This window comes from Gordionus sp. m RMFG-2023, chromosome 3 (genome assembly GCF_954871325.1).
Source record: "Gordionus sp. m RMFG-2023 chromosome 3, tfGorSpeb1-WG-v2, whole genome shotgun sequence".
Lineage (NCBI taxonomy): Eukaryota > Metazoa > Nematomorpha > Gordioida > Chordodea > Parachordodidae > Gordionus > Gordionus sp. m RMFG-2023.
In genome coordinates, this window is record NC_088777.1 from 30,978,876 (window position 1) to 31,001,747 (window position 22,872).

A 22,872-nucleotide genomic window follows, 5' to 3' on the forward strand; every position below is an offset into this window, starting at 1 on the left:
AATGCTTTTTTCCAAAAATTTATTAATTATGATTAATAGTTTTATAAAAAAAAATCAACTTTTACATATTTTCTTTCAAATTATTGTTTAAGATATATGCATACATTTTTGAGGGTCAATGCTTTTTTCCAAAAATTTATTAATTATGATGAATAGTTTTATAAAAAAAAATCAACTTTTACATATTTTCTTTCAAATTATTGTTTAAGATATATGCATACATTTTTGAGGGTCAGGGAGTGGGTAAAGGACTAAGGGGGATATTTTTTATTAGCTTAAAATAATATTCACAAAAAACAAAAAATGCAAAATTTCTGAAGAGGGGGGAAAATTTCCCCTTGCCCCCCCCCCTCCTGGCTACGCTTTTGTTTATGTATTATAATGCAATTATACTTGTAATTTCTAATCACTACAGGAATTTCAATAGAATAGCAATAAAAAGTGACAAATTGAAATGGGAATGGAATAGCGAATTAAAAAATTATTAATTATTTATCAAATTATATATGTTTTAAATGGTCAAAACGACAACAAGACTTTAAATTTATCCAAATGCTAACATCAATACCAACAGCTTATTTAACATAGACAGTTAAAATTAAAATCAGCCCTTATCCTACCCCATAAAGTAATTAAATATATGTTTCGGACATAAATTCTTTTTATCTTAGACTATAAGTGTTTAAGTAATCGTTCTAAGACAATTACGCGTACAAGTATACACGCGCCTTGCCCACAAAAGTGTAAAAGGTCCCTTATTTTTTCCCTCTATATTAAATATTCAGTTTGTTAGATTGGAAAACCTAGCATAGTTCTGTTGTACCCACAACAAGAGGGCGAAATGTTTTTATCACCTATCACGTAAAAGCATGATATTTTATTTAAGAATTTTAAATAAAATTCGAATGATTAATCTCTTCCTTTTCCACTCCTATCTCCTACCCCCTCTTATCCCCCTCCCTCTCTCAAAAATTTATACAATATAAAATATACTATAGAATGTGATGAAATATATACGAATATATCAAATGTTTTTTATAATTCAATATCTAGTAGCATAAAAATTTACAAATCATAACTAAATAAATTATGCTTGAGAGATAATTGAATTCGCGATATATTATCCTGATAAGAATTCGTATCTTTAACAATGAATTTATCCGTTATTTGTGAGGGGGCTCTATTTGTAAAGATTTGAGAAAGGCAGTTTCTAGGAGAATTCAAAGGCAATTCCCATTCTAGATTTAGCCTAAAATTGAAATGCGATAAATACCTGTATGTAAGAGTTGTAAACATTGAAATATCAATAATATTATAATAGCAATAATATAAAAATGGAGTGACTTTAATTCAAAAAAGAATATATATGTTGTATAGCCTAATGAAATTCAGTAGATGTTGGAGGCTTTAATTTAAAGCACTTGTACCATTTTCTTAATTTTAAAAGTTTTAATTTTGTTAATTCTATTACAGCATGCGAATAGTACTTACTATATGATTTCAGAAAATTTTTCATGAGATTTTGAACCAAATTTAATCAATTTTCTCAAGATTTTATATATTAATTAAGATTAATCTAAATTTTCTGAAATTCATATGGTAGGTAAGGTACTTTACACACACTGGACCATAACTCTGGCACTTAGGTCTTTAAAATTAAAAAAGTTTTAAATGATTTAAATGTTACCCTAAATTTTAATATAAATTCTTTAATATCTTAATAATATATTTCCTTTATAGAACTTTTATTTTTATTATAGAAATATATAATATAAATATGTACTTGAATTCGTTTATAATATGGAATCTAACGGGTGTCACTAGAAAGGAATAAGGATCATACCATTTTTCTAAAACTTTTTGATATTTGGTAATTTCTTCAAACCAATGATGCAATACTTTGTGGCTTGGTAAAAAAAGATAACATTATATTAAACGAAAAGTTTAGAAAAGAAAAATGCGAAAAAGAAAAATATTAAAAATATAAATATTTACTTTAATCCGGCACATATCAAACTTCGAAATTTTATCTCTGGTGGAGATTTGAATTTGTAGTGGGTAGCCTCAATATTTTCTAAAGACTTTTATATTATAAATATATTGAGTTGTAGAAAATTTATGAGCCCCACAAGTTATAAAAAACATTAATTTTTAAAATGAATTTTACTGTAAATTAATATGAGGACAATTTTTATAAAAACAAACTAAAATCTTCTGGCGAATGGTATGTAGTTTTAAAGAGGTGTTCACAAATTATTTTTTATTTAACCCCCACCTACTTGGACTTGTACTAAAGATTTTACATCAATTTGTCCAGAATGTTTATTTTTTTAAGCTCGCTGCACCCATTTATGAAAGACAATATTTTGAGGACCGAAAAATTAATTGACTATTTTCAAATTCGATTTCATTTTTTTCTAAAATTTTTAAAGCATACTAATATATTTTTACCGTAGAAGATTTAGAATTCTACTTAGTAAAAGCATTACCAAGAGAGGATTTTCTCTTTAAAATATTGTAACAAGTTCATTTATTGCAGGTTTTTCGTTACATTTTTTAAAAAATAATTTTGATTTTATTAATATGCTTTTATTCTGAAAATCTTTGGAATTACAATCATTATTATTAAAACGGAATTTTACTAATTCGTTCGTCTTTTCTCTAGTAAACAATTATATGCTCTAGAAAATAATCATTACCGGAAAGATATGACTAAATTTTTTCTGGAATATTTCCTGATAAAAGAAGGAAAGATTTAAAATTGATAAAATTCTAAAACTTTAATAAATAAAGACTAAAAATAACATATAACCCATTTATAAAAATTTTAAATTCTAATGGTTTATTCTATTATTTTATTAAATTTGTGAAAGTTCTTGAATTTGTAAGAAAAAATCAGGTTTTATATATGGTATTCTAAGGCTGTGTCCAATACATAAAAAAGTTTAATTCGAAAACTATAAACTTTATCGAAAAACACGAAATACACTTTTTTAATAGAAAGATAAAAATATTGCAAAAACATATTTGTGCAATTATTCAAGACTTTTTCATTAGGTTTCCTTAAAGTTTTAAAACCTTTTAATGAGGGTTTAAACGTAACCTAAAAGTTTATTGGGGAAAAAAATTATATTAATTATTTAGAAAATGTAAGGTAAAATGTTTATTTTTCAGATATATTACTTTTTCTAAAATAATTAAATTTAAATTTAAAAAAATATATTGCTATTTATATTATTATTAAAAGGTTATATTCCTAAAAAAAAATTTTCGTGATTCAGGCAATATTTCTATTCTTACTTTGGAAAAGCATATTACGCCCAATCACGGGTTAATTCAAATTTTATTTTTAACTCATGGGTTGACCATGACTCACATAGTTATTGGAGTTATTTCTGCCTGCTTCCTCCTTGGAACATCTATCTATCTCTTTATTTATTTATTTATTTTTAGATCATAGGTTATTTTTTGCCAAATTTTAACATACTAGATCCTGGATTTGATCCTAATTTTGGCAATTTACCCGGATTTATGATTTCCTCTTAAATTTAGGATTGTGATATAGATTATTTTGTTAAATATTCGATCCTTTTAAAAAATTATTTTTTTTTACTTAAAAAATTTATAAAATGTAATATTTTAAAATAAAATATTATTTTTTTAAAAAAATCTATCTCCATCACATTTTACCATTCTCCACCATATTTTATATTTTTCTTATAGGAATTTGATATACAACCTCAAGTTTTATTTATTGAATTAAAAATAAAATAATTATTTGTATATATTTACTAATGTCCATAGATCTAGATTATAATGCATATACAGTTATTGAAGTGACAGATATAGATGAGAATCTTTTATCTTTTCTTCAACTGCGATAATAATGTTAATTATCATTTCCTAAAATATAGATTTCCTTCATTCTATTAGTACAATCGCATATAGCAGCAATAATTCATTCCTAATTTAAGCTTAATTGATACTTATTCAAATAATTGTATACAAAATATTTCTCTGGGAAAAATTCTTCTCAAAATGCGCTTTCCCTAAATAATTTTTTTTAATTTAAATGATAATTTAATTGATATTTTGTTTACTGATATAAATAAAAATATATAACACATTTGCCATCAAGCGCTCCTGTGGAGCACTTTAGTAAAGCTAAATATGTTCTTAATGACACTATATTTCATTTATTTTTATACTAGTAATTTTGCATCGAGCATATATTTTTTTCAGAAATTTATAAAATAAGAAAAGGATCGCGATATTTTTTTTAAAAAAAAGGACGATCATGGATTCCGATCCCTTTTTTGAAAAGATAATGATCGGAATTCGATCCTTTTAAGGATTGATTAACAAGTCAGTATATACCTTTAAATAAAATATGAACTTTTATTTTTAAAGAATGAGCGAAGTTTTTTAAAGTATTTCAAAACGCGACATTTTTTTGAGCCACCCGGTATATTCAAAAAATGTTTTGGGCATTGTTTTTCTTATGAAAGTTTCTTTCATTTCACGGGGTATTTTTGCTAGAGAATTTTGTTACGTCCATGAATCATTATGTACATTATGAAAGTTTATTATAATTAATGCTGTAAATTAATGTAGATGAAAGTTAACTCGTTTAGAGAAAGGAACACAATTCGTTACTTGTTTCAAAGGTAACTAGTAATACGTATTTTTAAATAAAGGTAACGCAGAGCGTTATTAGTTACTTTAAATTTTTTCTTAAAAAATATGAAATATATTTTATTATATATTTTTTAAATTTAAATCATTTAATCTGAGTTTTTAATTCAAATCAACTATCAAGGTTCTTCAATTTTATTTATTACATTTATGTTTTTGAATTTTGTACAGTCAAGATTGTTAATCTAATTAATATTGAATCAATCAGGGTATGTTTATTTATATTCTCAAATATTTTTTTTTTTATAAATATAACTTTTTTATTTTTTTGACAATGTACATAAATAAAATTATATTAATGTTTAATAATATAAAAATGAACATTGAAAAGTTATTATATAAATAAATTATTCATTACGCGATTAAAATTATATAAAATATATTCTAATCATCATGTGAGATGAGGCTGCCAATGAAGCTGATGTAATTAGCCCTGTGAATTGCTATTGCTAGTCTTTGTCTTAAGAAGAAGCCTTCACGAGGTTCATCTGTTAGTTTGCGGATTAGCGATCCAAGTTCCTTGAAGAAAGAAAGAGCACGATTCCCAAAGGTAGTCAAGGTAGTGGAAATGATGTGAATGAATAAGTGATCTTGGGATATCTCTGAATATTTTGCAATTTTTAGAAGCTCCTTGTTCTCCAGAATGTTAAGGGATTGATTGGAAGGAGCCAAAGAATTAATACAAGAGTAATCCCAGACCAAGAATTGACCTCGCTTCCAGGGAATTTGAGAGATCCCGTCAGGGCGTTTCCCATCAGATCTGAAAAGACCAGAGGGTTCGAGAATAGAAAAAATTTGAGCGGATCTCAGAGCTCTAAGAATTATAGAATTGCAAATGTTATGTCTAACGATGCGGCCTTTACATGAACGACAATGTAGACTATGCCTTCCATTACTCAAAACAGCAGAACTGCAGCCGGCACAGATGTGGGGTTGGGTTATTAAGCAATTTAAACGGATGCCTATAGAATGAGTTAGCTCATTTTGGGTCAATTGTAATTGTAAGTTCGCGGATGGAATGGCTTCGAGGAACTCATGTCCAGAACCATTAAGCAGAGAGGAGAATAAGGGACGGTCCAATGATTGCATACTGGAAAGGAGAGATTCGACGCAGCTTGCAATAATGGGTTTATCCCAGTCCTTCTGCTTGTTCGTTTCTGGAATTGGGTGGTCGACAATGAATCGAGATTTCCATTCAATGATTGCACTATCAAAGGAAAGGTCAGAATTTAAGGAATTAGGATTGACTAAATTTTTGGTTAAAAGACAGCTCGATATAAAGACAGTTAAGGTAAGATCGGAAGGGGATCTGATGCCTAGTCCTCCCATCTTGGTAGGAAGGGTGGCTTGTGTCCATGCTAATTCATGGAATTTTAGATTAAGGATACTTTCAATTAGGACTTTAATCCCATTTTCATAAATGCCTAAGGAAGTGGGAAATTTAAAAATAGGGGTAGAGCGGAGCGCGTAAAGAATTTTTGGGATATTGAAGAAATATTTTAGGAGAAAAAAGGCTTTATGAGAGGGGAGAAGGGAAAATAGCCAACTCATTAAGGGTTTCGAGTGTAGATTGTAGGAAGGATGATATGGCTGTGTGTCCACCAACGGGAGCACCTAAGTGAGATAATTCCTCCAGATTAATCTGTTTGAAATTATGAAAATTGTTTTCAGATGAATTAATTGGAATGAATTCTGATTTTTCATAGTTGATTGATAGACCAATGGATAGCCCTGCATCCGTGATTATCATTACAGCTTTATTGATTTCGTCGTTTGGACCACAAAGGATTCCATCATCGATGTACCATGCATGTAATGATAATGAACATGCCTCGTTAATAGATTTAACAATTTCATTGATCCCTAAACAGAAAAATAAAGAACCTAGAGGATCTCCCTGTTGTATGCTGTCAATCTAAGGAATTTTATAGGTATCAAATTGGAGAGTGGAAGGCTGTTGATAGCATTAATAAAAGAATTTAGTGTAACCAGGAAAGAGAATACTTGGATGAGCTCAGAAAGGAATTCCGAGAAAGAGTGTTATAAGCATTGTTGAAGTCGATTTTGACTAAAGATTCGTTGGTTGGCTGGGTTTCTAAGTGTATTCTCGTTAGATGAACAACAGCTTCACAGCCGCCAGGTAATTAGTTGCATATTTATTTTATTTCTTTAGATGAAAATATTAAGTAGGCCATAGCTCCAGTTTAAAACATTTCTTACGCCAATAAAGAAAATTAACAGCATCCTTTCTACACTTTTTAAGTGTAGATTGTATCCTAATTTAAATATTTCAACCACGATGTCCAACAGCTCAAATTTTTAAAAACAATATGAAGGTAAAACTATGAATTCATATTTAATTCTGATAAAAATTTTAAAAAATTTGATGAGGAATAGCAAAAAATAATATTAATAATAAATATAAAATTATATTTATACTCATGGTAATATATATTATAATTCAAATTTAACTTAATTTTCAATATATAAATATTGTCAAAAGCTTAAGAAAAGTTCAGAATGCAATTATTAGTTTTAAAAAAATATATATAAATATATGCCTATACATATGGAAAGGATATATCTTTATATTTGCTGAAAAAAAAATTTTTTACGAGTGAAGATTCTTGTGAAGATGATATAAGTTTTTTTGAAATAGAACCTATTATAATAAATTCCCCTAATTAAAATTCTAACTTATTAAATATAATAGAACCCTCGCATCTTCTGCGATGGTTGAACGTACAGCAAACGATGTGTTGAGCACTAAGCGCTTTTGTTTATCTGATCAAAATTTTGAAAAATAATTGATGTTAAAAATAAATTATTACAAAAAGAACTTATCCTATAATATTTTATTTTTGTATAATTTTATTTTTATTATCAATATGAGAAAAAAATGAAAATAAAAAGAAAATTTATATATAATATTTAGTATTTTTAACGAGTAACGCATTCCTTTCCACATGATGCATTCTTTTTTTCAAACATAACCATTAACGCGTTTCTTTTTTGAAGTAACGTTTACAGCACTAATTATAATTAGAAATAGATGTGCTTTTTATATTTTGTCACTGTGGTTTAATTATTATTCTCTTCTTAACTTAATAAAATGCAAAAATATTTCTAAAATATTCGGGAATTTTTATTGAGAAGGCCCTATTTTCGGGGGTATATTCAAGAGACCAATTATTCGTGAATAATTTTCTCACAATTAAATTATCGATAGGGATATAAAATGAGGGCTTAAATTTTTTAACTTAAACCGTCATGAAAGTTGTGGGACTCCAGAATTGTTCTTTTTTAATTTTTTATGTTAAACAAATTCGATTGGATACATATAATTTTTTTAAAAAAATATTAAAAATTCTATACTTTTAAACAGGGTTCCTAGTAAAAGGTAGAAATTTATTATATCCATACCCCTCTGTAATTTGTTAATTTATAATGACTTATTTTATAAATTATATAACTCGGGCAAGTTATATTAATTAAAATTTTGTTTATTCATTCTTCTCGTGGAGTGGATAAGCACATTGTATTTTGGACTCCCTGTTTTATAAGTTTTTGAATCAATCAAGAAGGACAAATTATTCACAGATTTATTTTTCAAATATATATGTCAATAATCAAAAATAACATTAAGAAAATAAAAATAAAATATTTATAATTTCTTCAAATTTTGATATTCTTAGGCATACATGATATTTTCAGGGCTGTGAACCCTCCTTCAATGGTTCAGGTTTGGGTTCTGGTTCAGTGAAATATCTCTAAGCCAGATCCGGGTTCAGGGTTCGTGGTCCAGAAAAATAATGACTTATAAAATTTAGTAAAAATAGAAACATCAATTTTTATAAACTTTATTTTACCATATTTGGGCTTTACCATAAAAATAATTTATCATTCTATTTTACCTTGTGATTATGTTCTTTTCTTTAGTCTTACTTTTAATTTAATAAAAATATATATTCCTTAAATATATATTATTATCTATTGTTAAAAAAATAGTTACAAAATATGCTGGTAAAATCTTAAAATTTTTACATAAAATGGAGTACTCTAAAATATAATAAAAAAGATTCCACGCAAAATAATTTTCACCAGAAAATGCTTTTATATTGAAAATAAAAAAAATTGTGTTTAAAAATTTACATGTTTTTTTATATTTTAATTTTAATTGTTTATTTTTAATATATATTTTAAAATAAATAAAAATTCAATATTTAAAATAAAGTTATTGAACCCTGAACCCTAATTTTAAAAAAGAGTTAGGGTTTGGATTCAATAAAATATTGAAGTTAAAAATTTATATTTAAAAATATATACATAATATATAACATTCTCTACACATAAAATATATAAATAAATAAATTATTAATAAATAAACACAATTTAAGTTAAGTCATCAGGATTTAATTTTTCATGTTTTGAAATACATTTGGGTAGGTAAATTCCGATAGATATTCTTTGCCATAAGTAACAACCCTTTTTTGGATTACCTATGATTAAACCAGCGTTCCTATGTTTTAAATATTTTGGGCGTGTGATTCAAATGAACCATAGGTGTCTGAAACTATCGGAACAAATAATAAATGGTTGGGTGACTTTATATATTGGGTTTTACTTTTGGCTCTCATGATAAAGTTAATAGAAATTATTGTGGCAAAACGTTTACGAAAATTCTATTCCAAGTTAGAAGTATATAAAAGGGTCATTACACTGGGTTTGATTTGGTTACCGGAGCTGAGGTCAGAGGTTACAATCAGGAAGGGATATTTGTAGCTCTCAACTTTCTATTGAGTTGATGGCAGAGATTAAAAGTTTGTCTTCACAGAGGGTGATGGTTTATTGGGGCATATATAAATTCTGACTTTTATGTTAGTCAGTTATTAATATGTTCACATGGCTATCTCGTGACAGATTTTTAAAATGATGGAAGAGAGCATAAAATTCCTTTGCACAGACTTCAAATGTAGGTATTACACGTAATTCACTTTGTCTGTACGAGCTGAGATATGTAGTATTTTGGACGTTTCTACTCCATGCTAGTTGCAATGACTTGATGGGAATCAATAATGTGAGAGTCAGGGCTTCATTAAAGTTTGCAAATAATGAAAGGAAAGCTGATATACCGATCGGTAAACGGAGGGTAAAACTAATAAAAGTTGGAAGTAAGGCTTGCATCCAGTTATAAACCATTTAGATTAGGGATTGACCAAAGGTTATTTTGGGTAAATTTTGATTGTTTTATCACCTATAAATTTTATTTTATGGCCTCGATTGGAATATCATCCTGTCCTGTTGCTTTTCCAAAATCATAGTTTTGCTTAATTTAAACGATACTAGATATGGACAGGATAGGCCTGACAGGTAATAACTTGGGATGAGAGAGATATAATGTAGGATGAGTTTATAATAATACTTATGCAATATGGAAATCATTCAATTAATAGTATTTTTTATTTTTGCGATATTTCGTTAGCTATATTTTTTTTGTCTTTGTTAATCATTTATTACAAACTTAAAAATAAAAAATAAAAGAAATTGATTTATGGATTTCCATATAATACTATGGTAAGCGGAAAATGATACCTTGGAGAAAAAATCCAGAAATATTTTTTTATGAAAACATCACCAAAGATTTCCTCGGAAAAAAGTTTCCCAGATGTTTTTCAATGGAAAATAATTTCCGGATAATACCATTGAAAAAAATTCCCCGAAATTAAATCTTTGGGAAAAAAATTCATTCGGAAAATAAATCACCAAATTTTTAAGCAATACACCTACTTTAAAACGTGTGAATATAAATATTATCTAATAGATATTATTTAAAATGATCAATTCTAAATATATAATGTAAATTTATTTAGTTGTAAGTAGAAGGGATGAAGAGTTAAAATATTTGAATAAATAAAAATATCTTTATAGAAACCTGTTCCAATAGCTGAATCGGTGTTAGTAATGCCTTATTATTATCGTCTAAGCTACATGATTATTTATATATTTAAATACAAATTTAAAAGACTAGTAGTTTGGATTCATAACTCGGAAAAAATCAATTATAATCGTCAGCTCGTAGTCAAGTTTTCTCACTGAAAAGGTAGGGATGAAAGTGCCGGGAGGGGTAGGGTATTATAAATGTGAATATTTTGTCTATATTAGGCTAAAATTCATAGTTCTAGTTTAATATAATATTGATTTTAGAATACAAAGTTATATTGTTCTAAAATGTTGATAGCAAATGTACATATAAACTGTTGTAAACATTTTTTTTTCATAAGTCATTTTATTGTTAATAGAAAGCCTAATTAAATTTATGTAATATTTTTTTATTTAAGTAAAACTATTAAATAGATTCATAAATTCCATTATGGAGGAAAAATTTGGGGGGGGGGGGGGCTCAGAAATGTATTTGATATCAGTTTTCCGCGTTTTGAGTATATGCCAATATAAAAAAAAAATAGTGCTAAAAATATTTTATTTTAAAATATATTAAAAACAGCTAGGGTGCCAAAAAAATAAAATTACATAAGATGATGATAACTTTAGTATGTGTTTAATGATTTACCTATTCTAACTTTTTGGGCTAATCCATTCTATTATTTCGGACAGCCATTTAGAAATATAAAAATAACAAGAGAAGCTAAGATGGAGCCTTATGGATTCTTAGTCAATTAGTTATTTAAAATTTGAAAATAATTTAAAACCTTGATGTGTAAATTTAAACTTATGATATAGCATTTGTCCAAAATCTAGATTACCTTTAACCCACATCCCAAAAATGCCATTTAAATATAATAATTTATCCATTCGTATCTTCAATTAATTATAGTGCAAAAAATTAAAGAAAAAGATATGGTGTCTGACTTGTAGGCGTTGCATAGATTAAGCTTTGGATTTGAAAATTCATTATTTTTACTATCTCTGGATATCTCTTGTATTACCTAAAATCAAATATAAATACGAATATATAAAACAGCTTTATATAACTCAGGATTATCTATTGCCAAAAAATATCATTAAAATTTCAACTGTAAACAAATTCCTTTTCTTTATTTAAAAAATATATTGTTGTCTTGTTACCCGTTGTATTACTTCCCAAGTATTTTTTGGATTTGCTGAGAGGAATGAAAAATTTGATTTGGAGATTAAACCGTGTTTAAATATATCTTGCACGCTGGAACATAAACTGTGTTTAAAAAGAGTTAATCATATTTTTTTCCACCTTTTTATCTATTAATTAAAAAATCAAGCCTCATTAATGGAATATATTATAAAATAATTTATAATAAAATTCGATACAACATTTGGCAGCCCATAAAATTCTAATTTGCATGAGCCTAGCCCTAGTATGATTTTAAAAAAGTTATATTATATATCTTTTAAGGTCCCAATCATAAGCGCATCCAGGATTTTGCTAGGGGGGAGGGTTATTGGGAGGGGCGTCATTCGCAAGTCTTATGCCAACTTTACATCTGACGTTGGTCCAGATAATGTTAAACGGCTTGATTATTTTAACTAAAATACTATTACGTAAGCCTCGAGATTTCCTTAATAGTTGTCCAAATGCCATCTATGAGCAAAATCTCCAGACTTCCTTAATGTTTTTTGGTTAAAATTTATGGTTAGCCTTTTTAAAAATCAAGCCGTTTAACAACAGTGTCAGGTCACATTTCTCTTATATATAATATTGATTTTCACTATATAGTTAAATTTCTATGTGCCTTTTAGAAAAATTATAGTCAATATTTTAAAAGTTATTACTTATAATTACATATATATTTTCTTCATCTTCATTTTTTGAGATGGGGGAGGTGTGTGGGTACCAATAATTTGCTACATTTACAAAATTTTACATTCACCCCTTGGTTAACTAACGGCTTAGAATTTCTTTGGAGTTACAAATTCAAAATTTTGGTTAATAATAAAGATACAAAAACAATTAAAAAGTTTTACTTTTAAAAAATATGCTAGGACGTAATGTTCTTAAAAACCGCGATTTAGCCTATAATTAAAAAACACATCTAAATCAAGATTTTAGCCAAACAAATATTTCTACCTCAAGATTTTTCCTAGAGAGAGCTAAATCTCTTTCCCATCATTTGGCAAAATATCGAAGCTTAGATATTTGGTTTGGCGAAATCTTAAATTTTTTAAAATTGACTAGATCGAGATTTTAATAACACTACTAGGACTCAGCCTTAGTAGTATTAATGACAATCGAACTAAATCTATTATAGAAAATTATTTTATATTTTATTTGAATGATAAAAAGGAGCAATCTAAGTAAATGATCATCATAGCTGTCATTCTATGACTGCTAGTATCAGGCGGATATGCAGCGGAGGAAGGGACACCTTCCGGCCAAAAATTTAGATGCCGGTTAATTTTCAAAAATATTACCGATTCCTATTATCATGTTATATTCCAATATATATTTATTTATTATATTCACAGCAGAAATAAATATGCTATTAATTTATTCTATGTATTAATATCGATTTCAAATATTCCTCAGCGCTGTATATTTATCTACCATTATAAAATTTCCACCAAATCATTTGAAATTTTTTTCATTAAAACGAAAGTAAAATATTTCAAAAAAATGACATTGATTTGATCGAGATTAGGAGAATAGCTGAAAAAATTATATTTGAACTTAAGGAAATTAGGGCAAATGTAGATGACGAATAACATAAATTATATGTCATTGTTGAGTCAAAAGCAAAGCTCTATGAATTTAATATTTGTCTACCGCAGCAAGGCGATCCCGTCGTTATATTATTAATAAGCTCAGTAGAAATATACAATAAAATAAACTCTCCCTCTTGAATTTCTTTATAACTCAAGTGAATAAAAGGTTTGTTGATCAGGCAGCACGTGCAAATCTGTAATCTTCCGAATCTATTTCAAATCTTGATAGAGAAAAAATTAAATTTTTGACAGATTTTTATTGCGAAGAGATTAAAGTATCCCATGATGCATTACTAGCTGAATGATAACTATCGTCTAAATGGTTAAATATGGTTAATAATGTTCCAAAAAAAATGTTATCGATGCTTCGCATAATTTCAAATCATTTTAGACTATTTAATATTGACAACTCTACCTAACTTCTACCAATGAAAGAGCATTTACTTCTTTAACAAGAATAAAAACATACCTGAGCAGTATTGTTGTTAAATGACTGGATAGGAGCTGATTTTTAAAACGGCTAACCCAATATTTTAGCCGGAAAAATAATAAAATATTGTCTAAGCCTCCAGATTTCGCTAATAGATGTCCAAACCTTTGTGCCATCTATAAGCAAAATCTTTAGGCTTGCGTAATATTTTTCTGGATAAAATATTAATTAGGCATATTTTTAAATCGGCTCAATCAAGCAGTTTAGCAACATTAATGAGAAGTAATACCTCTAAAAATATTTTGAATGGGTGTTTCATAATATAAACTTAACTCAATCTCAAAGACGATTGAATTTTACATTATAAATTTATAATATGCTTGTTAATTATATTTCCCCCCATTTATAATGCACCATATTATTTTTTTCATGAATACTCTATAAGTTTCTATATAAGCAATAATTCTTAAGAGTATTTTTTTGAACTATTCTATATATTCAACATCTATTTTTAAAAACGTAATTTATAAGTGATCTGCATCCGGCCTAATTTTTCAAGCCCGGCCCGGCCCGAAATTTTTTTAAAAAGTTTTGCCGGCCCGGCCCGAACCCGAAATTTTTTTTAAAAGTTTTGCCGGCCCGGCCCGAACCTGAAATTTATTTTAAAAAAATTTACCGGCCAGGCCCGAATTTATTTAAATATAGAAATTAATTTTTATAATTACTTAAAATAAAAGACATATGTTATATAGCGTTTAGTTTCAATAAATTAAATCAACAATTTTTATTTTACATAAAAAATTCAATATAAAATTGATAAATTTAGATATATTTAATAAAATTTCCAAGGTCCGACCCGACCCGGCCTGAAATTTTTTTAAAAATATTAGGGCCGGGCCGGACTCGGGCCTAACTTTGCAGATCTCTAATTTATATATCAAATTTTAAATGCTTAAAATAATTTATATATTTTTATAAATTTCTTTCGAGACATTTATTTTATAGTGTAGTGATTCATACGCCGATTATATACATTTATTATTTTATTTATATTTAAATTTGTGTTTTATAAATTATCAATATTTTATAGTCACTAGTCCTAATAAATTTCTGAAACTTAAAATATTCCTAAATAATCATAGAATGATTCTTTAAAAAATTAATTACACCCCCCCCCCTTCCCATAGTGAATTCTTCCATACGCGCCTGGCTAGAATTAATATATTAAAATACCCAATTTTTTGTTTAAAATTATGTTTATCATAATCGATTGTTTAAAATTATTTTTTAATATAAATTTAATTCACTCACGGTCCTCTAATGAGATGAGCTACCATTTCATGTATTGAATCGTCACCAGCTGCGCAACTCTAAAATTAATGAATAATACAATTTTTTTTTGTAAGAAAGTATTTGATATTTATTCCTTAAACTATGATCCGCACCAGCATATTTGACATTTCATTCTAATAGTTTGTAATTTTATCCTTATTTTAATCTTTTTTCTATAAATATATTCAATCTATTCATTAATTTACCCATTATTTGTTTTTCTTTTCCAGAATGTTTATTCCTGCAATAAATAACATAAATTTTCTTTTTAAAAAAACTTAGACTATTAAAAACTAGGAGATTATAATGAGCTAGGCAGGTCCTTTAAAAAGGGATCCAAATAAAGATACTTTATAAAAAATATCTTAGGTACTGATACAAATATCTTATTAAAAATGTCAAAAAGATACATACTTTTATTTTTTTCTTAAATAAGAGTATCTTAGATACTAGATGCTTTTTATGAAAGTTATCATAAAATTCGGTGATTTATTCTTTCAGGAATTATCTCAACATTATTTGAATCATTTAGAAAAAATTTTTAAATAAAAATATTCTCATAATATTCTACGATATAATTTTTTTACAATTAATAATCAAAATATTATAAAAAGAATTATTTAGACAAAACAATTAAAGAATTTGGTTAACCCAAATATTACATTGTGACTAAAGGATAATCCAAGATGTTGGACGAAATATCAGAGACCTGCAGAGGCACTATTTGCACCGCCCGGCCCGGATTTTTTTAAAATATTACATTTATTTTTAATTTATATAGCTAATAATGACGTTTTAAAATATCCAGTCTTAAAATATACGGCCCGACCCGTGTATTTGGGCCGGATTTGCAGTCTATGCGAAATATAAATAAATATGTTCTATCCTCCCAACCACCACCTCTTTTTATATAAGATTATTTTAATATAATGATAATTGATAAAATATTTCAGAATAGAGAATACTGTAGATAAAGTAAAAGACATAATCATAAAATATGAATTCAAATATAATATTAATATTAGCCTATTCATTATGAGCAACTACAGGTAGACCAGCACTTTTTGTAGAAATATCTAATTTAGAATAAAGTATGACGAAATTTGCCAAAAAAGTATAAAATTATTAATATAAATATGGAAAATTGTATAAATAAGAAAAATATAACGAAGAAAATAATGCAAGAATCAACGAAAAAAATATGGTTAAAAATAAATATTGAATCCTTTAAACAAATTATATAAGTATCAGTTTCTGTATTTTTTGGCAAGGAAAAGATGCGAGTCTCTTTTGATAATAAATTATATTAGTTATAGATTCAAAAATCTTATTAAAAATGTCAAAGCTACAATTTACAAAAAATATAAAAGTATCTTATATATTAGATACAAGTATTTGCTATACTGCCTAACTGTACATAATCATATATAAAATTTGAAAAAAAATAAATGTAACTATTTTGAAGGATTCTTTGATTAATTTTATGTAAGCAGAAGGAAACCAGCCTCTAACACCGTTCATTTCTCCCAACCAACAATGGTCATCTTTTGAGTTTAGTATCTGATATGCGTTTAATTTAAATAAAGAGTGCTTTAAATATTAAATAGAAGGGGTTTATAGAGTACTAATCGTTTTTTTTGCCTTAACCCGACCCGAGCCCTATGGCAAATAGGCCCAAGCATGATCTGATACCAAAGTTCAATTTCTATATTATCAGGACAAAGATTTTTTTTTGTAACCGTAACAAAAGTTATATACCCCCCCCCCCTGGAGCCATTATTCCCCCTTCCTACCAACTTATTTTATAACAGTACCAAATACTAAGCTCTTTTTAATTATGATATGAGTTTAATATTAGAGTTGTAAAAGAATATATTATTTGATCAGTCTTAAAATGAACACTTTATTTAGCAAATTTGGCCTTCCTTACAGGGTTGCCAGGTCTCCCCCCCCCCAATAATTTCTTTAGCATTTTGACATTTTTAATATATAAATAAAAATTTTGAGAAACAGTAATTGATTATTTTTATATTTTTAAAATAAATTTTAAATATTTATTCAAAAAACATGTCTAGTTTGTAAATTTCTTTCTATCCTTACCTTAATCATATGTTTTATTTTTATCCAATAATAAATCATCATCATTCATTCACATTTTATCATTTTCATGTGTGTTTATATATAACATTATAAGGCTAGGCCCTTAATTATCACGTATCATGTTTAAATTCATAAGGTAATATTGTACTTATTTCAATGATAATTATTTAATTTATTTTAGTACAATCACATTATTATTATAATCAGTGCAGAGGAGTGTATCTACATCTATTGCAATACAAAAATATGCTCCAAAAATAAGAAATAATACAGTACAGTTGCGAAAATGGCATACACGTAACATGTAGTACAACTTTCACAGAGTTACTTATCATAGCAATGTGGGTCGAATCTTTTCCCCGTAATATTTAACGACTCCACGCTAAGGGAAAACTTGATAGAACAAAAATGAGCAAGGCTATCACCAATGTTTTATAACCTGAAAACAGGAGGTCAATTCTTGTTTGAAAGATGGACATCCATTTGCAATTCTAACAGATACATCTAATAAGAAATATTTCCTCTGCTATTTCAACAAAAATAAGGGTTTTTCAAAACTATTAAAAAAAATTTATCCTCAAATAGTGTAAAATCCAAAGATATAGCTAACCATATAATGGTAAATAGCAGATTTGAGAATATCAATGAGTTGCATGTCAGCTTTCTGCGTTAATAATGACTCACTGAATTTTGCAAAACCCAAAGTGTATATATAGAATTGAGGCAGCACAATGTTGACTTAATATCAATTGTCTGTATTATATACTACATAATTCTTGCAAGAAGTCAATGAATGTATTATCTGTGGATGTCGAAATAATTGTAATGAAATGTTTTAACTTTAGTTCAACAACTAAAAGAGTTAATGAATTAAAAAAAGTTGGAGGAGTGATCTTACTTGGAATAATGTGAGTTGTTTCGACATGTCCCTATCAGGTGGTTATTAATACCCGCCTCAATAAAATTTTACGAACCTTTAAAAAAATATTTCTTAAATAAAGATTATAAAAGCTGCCCTATTTTGAAAAAATTTTTCGAGAATAAAATGGCAGAGGCATATTTAGGAATGATTTCACACTTAGGAAATCTACTACATGTTGTTAATATGCAGTTGCAATCAGAAGAATATTTTTTAAAAAAGATTTACAAAATTATGCTGCAGCTGTGTTCATCTTTACATTTAAAATTGACAATAAATTTTATGGCGCTATTGCTGAAGTATCATATTAAAATGTTTAAATATTACTCTAATTAATGTATTTTTAAACGAAGCAAATATTTTTATCAAGACAATTTTAGAATATTTGCAATCAAAATTTGATTTCAATAACTCGATTTACAAATGTATAGATATTATGACCTTGGAACAGAAACTATCAATTGATGGTTTTCATAATTTAATAAATATATTAAAAATACCGATAGGCATTGATGTCTTGTTTGAGGAGATTCAAATTTTCTTTTATAAATAGTATAAATAAAGTAACTTCACATCAAAGAAGTTATTTAGAAAAATATAATATTTTTTAAACTTCAACTCTATTTTATAATTAATATTAAATTGTTATTAAATTTCTAAATTTATTGTAACAATAAGAATACAATTATTGTAATAACTTACCGATATAACGTCACCCTTAGCGAATGCCAATTCATCCTTCTCCTTGCCTTCAAATGCATGAATAGCAAAGCCTTTCTTCTTCTTGACCTTGAAAATTTTATTTCTTCCCCAATTATTATTGCTTCTTTTATCTTGTTCAATTTTTATAACTTTATTTAATTCGCAAATTTTAAACTGGGATATTTTTTCTGAAGTAACATTTAACACGTCATGATCGGGAAGACAATTCTAAATAATTTGTTTATATGGGGGTAATATTTAACATATATTATTTTTTGCAATATTAAAGGCTATAAAATATATTCTGGCTAGCAAGTTATAAAAAAAACATATTAATAAAAAAATTAAGAACTAGCCCACATTAGACCTTCACTCTTTGTCTGACATATACATATCCCAATGGTAAATCAAAATAAAATTTTCCCGACTAAGATTCGAAACTGCGTCAGAAACACCAGCAAGTTAAGGTGTATTAACTATAGTTGTGCTTCGAGTTTAAAATTTTCAGCAATATTGGAATCCTGAGTGGGCATAATAATTTTATTTCAAATTTTATCTGATGGGTAGTAATTTTTTTTAAATTCATGACTCGTGATTCGCATTTTTAATAATTAATTTTAAAAATCCTAGTTAACCTTTTTTGATTTCACGATTTTTCATGTTTCACGTTGATGGAGTTTAAAATTTAATTTTCAGATCATTTAATAAAATTAATAAAATAAACTTTTGAAATTTAATATTTTATGCTATATTTATATTTGTTTATTTATGGATTTTTTGTTTCTGGTTCACAGTATACAGATAACTAAGTGAAAATTAAAAAAATATTTTTTTGACAGATTTTTTAATGTTTCAAGGATGGTTTTCAATACCTCATATAATATCAAGTTCCGATTTACCATGACGTCAAACAAGGATCTCAAAGAATTTAGATTATTAATTATATACATAAAAATTTATAAATTGCTTCTTTACAACTAATTCTTTAATGTTATAATAATATATTTAAAATACAAGTCAAATAAACAAACATTTTGAAAATATGTCAAGATAGAAGAGGGCGTGTTGGGCATGAGTAAAATGTAATATTTCATGAGTGAGCATAATTTTTAGAGAATTAAATTCTGCCATGTCTAAAGAGTGTAAAATCTTTTCTATCTTCGTAGGCAGTCAGGCGTGAAAAAAAATTAATACACAACTCTGGTATCACACTTCCAGACAAAGGCATAGTTAGAATTTTTCCAAGGGAAGGGAATAGGTGGGGTTTTACTCTATAATTTTATTGGAGGTCTTTAAGTCCAAATATTATGTCTTTGACAATGTTCGATTTTTATATAAATAATTTTGGTTTGTCATTTTTATTACATAAAAAAGCTTTTTTCTAAAAATTTATTATAATTCTTCCTTTTCAATGATTTTAGTGATATGTATGTTGTATGCATTGGAAAGGGGGGGGGGGAAGGTGTAGGGGAAACTTTTTATTAGCTTCTTCTTAAACCAATAGTTTTATAATGAATTGGAGTTTTTATTTTTTAATAATGATACATATAAAATAATTTTACATTATATATAAAAATTGAAACTTAATTTTGGTCACTTTAATAAATATTTTGGCCAAATAAAAGTAAGGAGAGATTGTGATTTCTTAACATAAATCCTAAATACCAATCATACACAGACATGAAATTTTATTTTCAAGATTTTAAAATATTATATTTCATATTGACTGCCATAATTGACGTGCATGGTTTAGCAAGACCCTCAAAGCTCTAAATTGACTTATCATGATTGAAATAATATCTAGACAAAATAGATACTTATAAAACTTTCTCAAATTATAAAAGAGAGTTGAAACTTACTGTAAAATTTAATTTATATGTAAATGTATATATAACTATAAAATTAACATTTTGTCATGTAAAAATCTTTTGAAATTGACATCAAAATTTAATTTCAACAAAATTTTTAATAATTGATTATAAAAGATTCACCAGGAAAATTTAGTTAATGATTTTGATTTATCTAGTTTTAAAATTAGCTTTATAGATATTAGATAAGAAATTGATTTGTTTTATTACAACTTACAGGGATTCGGACTAACTATAAACAAAAAATTCCTTATGAGTTATCTATAAAAATTGAGGCTAAATATAGGGGAAAGTATAATAGCGATCCATAATTCAAAATATAGTAAACTAAAAAATTAAACTATTATTATTAAACTAGAATACATTATATAATGCGAAATACTACTTATTCAAATGATATATATATAGGCATGTTCCAATCATTCAAATTTGAAAATTTGAATTATCGCAATTCAAAAAATAATTATAGTATACATGTTAAGATAAATATATTGAGTAAATTATTACATAATGTGTGTGATGACTACATTCCCATTGCAACGAAGCGAAAAAATGTCTGACTTCCAAGATTGTTTCTCTCAGTTTTGTTAATATTTTGTCCCTAACTAAGTTCAAGTTACCGCCCAATCTAATTTCAGGAATGTTAATTTTACAGTTATTACTATGACATTTTTGGTTAGTTGAAGGCAAAAAGTATCCATTTTCCAATAACCTAATTTGTAAATAAACCTCTCTCAACTCCAAAAGGGTGCAGCACATATTGGAAAAACTATCAAAATCGTATACTATATTATTATCAGTATCATTTACGGAGTTCTTTGAATTGGTATGGGGAGACGGAGAAAAAATCTATTTGAAATAACAACATTTAGAAAGAGTACTAAATTTATATCGTATGTGAAAACTGCTGGGTTAATTACGTTAAAGAAGCAAACGGTTATTTAATAAAATATATTGACTATAGGTATGCAATGGGCAGATTTTAGCTATAGGCTCACAATTTAAAAAAAATATAATTTGCAGTCTGATCGTGAAAAACTCTCCAAAGCATTGTTTAAATTGATTGGTTGGATTCTACATTTATTTTGAATATTTTATTTTAATATATTTACTTATATTTGTAAAATATGCAATACCTTACTTTTAAATAAAAAGATTATTTTTAATATATACAAGCCCATCCTATCCATCTCGTCCATAAAATGTTATAAAACCAATTTTCCCACCTACATTTGTTGTTTAAATAATATTTTTCACTAAATTGGTGGTGTTAAGGGGGTGAATAATATATTGGAGGATAGGTAGGCATACATCAATATATTTTGTGGACGTGAGGGGCAGGGCGGGCTTATAATTATTAAAAATTAAATAATTTTAACCCTTTTTTTAAGATTTACTAAAATTAATATAATTTATATATGTTATATTTTGAACATTTAAAATCTCCATTAAACTTGCAGTTTAATTTTGTCAATATTGAAATATCTTATTTTTTTTACATATAGCTCGATATACTTTTTTCAGACATATTAAATAACAACATAGTAGTTTATATAAGGTAAAATTATATTTTACTAAGTCATCTATCTTTTTAGCCGAATCAAATAGTGTTAGGGATTGGCTAAGTGTTCGCATAATCAATTTATTGACGTTTTTCGATGGAGCCAATTTATTCATGATATTTTTCAAACTTTCGGACTAATAAAGTTATAATGAATTTTAAAATAAAATATCTTAACATTCAATTAGTTCTAAGCGAGAATATATAACCTTTTAAAGCTAATTTTTTTTTATTTTAAGATCTATTTATAATTGTGTCCTTTAAACTTCTTAATAACAAGTATACCTTTTTAAACTATGAAATTTATAACTACTGTGAAAGTGAACCCTAGTTAACATATAAGATAAAACGCTAATTACTATTAAAAAAAGGTTATTATTTAGATCAAAACCTACTATATTTACTTGCATAAGCGTAGCCAGGAGAAGAATCGGGGAAGATTTCCCATACCTTTTGGAAATGTCCGTGATCTTGTAAATATCATTTTACGCTAATAAAATATTTCCCCCACACTCCTCCACCCCCTTTTTCCAAAAATATATACAATATATCACTATAAACAATAATTTGA

General features: G+C 26.8%; 1 protein-coding gene across 1 annotated transcript; it reads right to left on the minus strand.

Annotated features, from left to right (window-relative positions):
* Positions 1-1,054: 1,054 nt before the first annotated feature.
* LOC135927168 (small G protein signaling modulator 3-like) lies at positions 1,055-21,294 on the minus strand. The gene is made up of 10 exons (XM_065463120.1): positions 21,248-21,294; positions 18,873-19,100; positions 16,607-16,711; positions 15,131-15,189; positions 11,779-11,884; positions 11,563-11,639; positions 10,628-10,679; positions 1,996-2,081; positions 1,784-1,906; positions 1,055-1,249 (listed from the first exon to the last, which is right to left on the minus strand). The coding sequence occupies exons 3-10, from the start codon at positions 16,670-16,672 to the stop codon at positions 1,066-1,068; spliced, it is 753 nt and encodes a 250-aa protein (XP_065319192.1). The 5' UTR covers positions 16,673-16,711; positions 18,873-19,100; positions 21,248-21,294; the 3' UTR covers positions 1,055-1,065.
* Between the last annotated feature and the right edge of the window lie 1,578 nt (positions 21,295-22,872).

What these genes read in the sequence shown, in the direction of transcription:
- LOC135927168 (XM_065463120.1), bottom strand. Translation starts at nt 16,672, where the DNA reads ATGAACGGTGTTAGAGGCTGGTTTCCTTCTGCTTACATAAAATTAATC. An exon ending in GCTCATCTCATTAGAGGACC is followed by an intron (nt 11,885 to 15,130) that starts GTGAGTGAATTA and finishes TTTTAAACACAG; the next exon opens with TTTATGTTCCAGCGTGCAAG. An exon ending in CATATTATAAACGAATTCAA is followed by an intron (nt 1,250 to 1,783) that starts GTACATATTTAT and finishes TTTCAATTTTAG; the next exon opens with GCTAAATCTAGAATGGGAAT.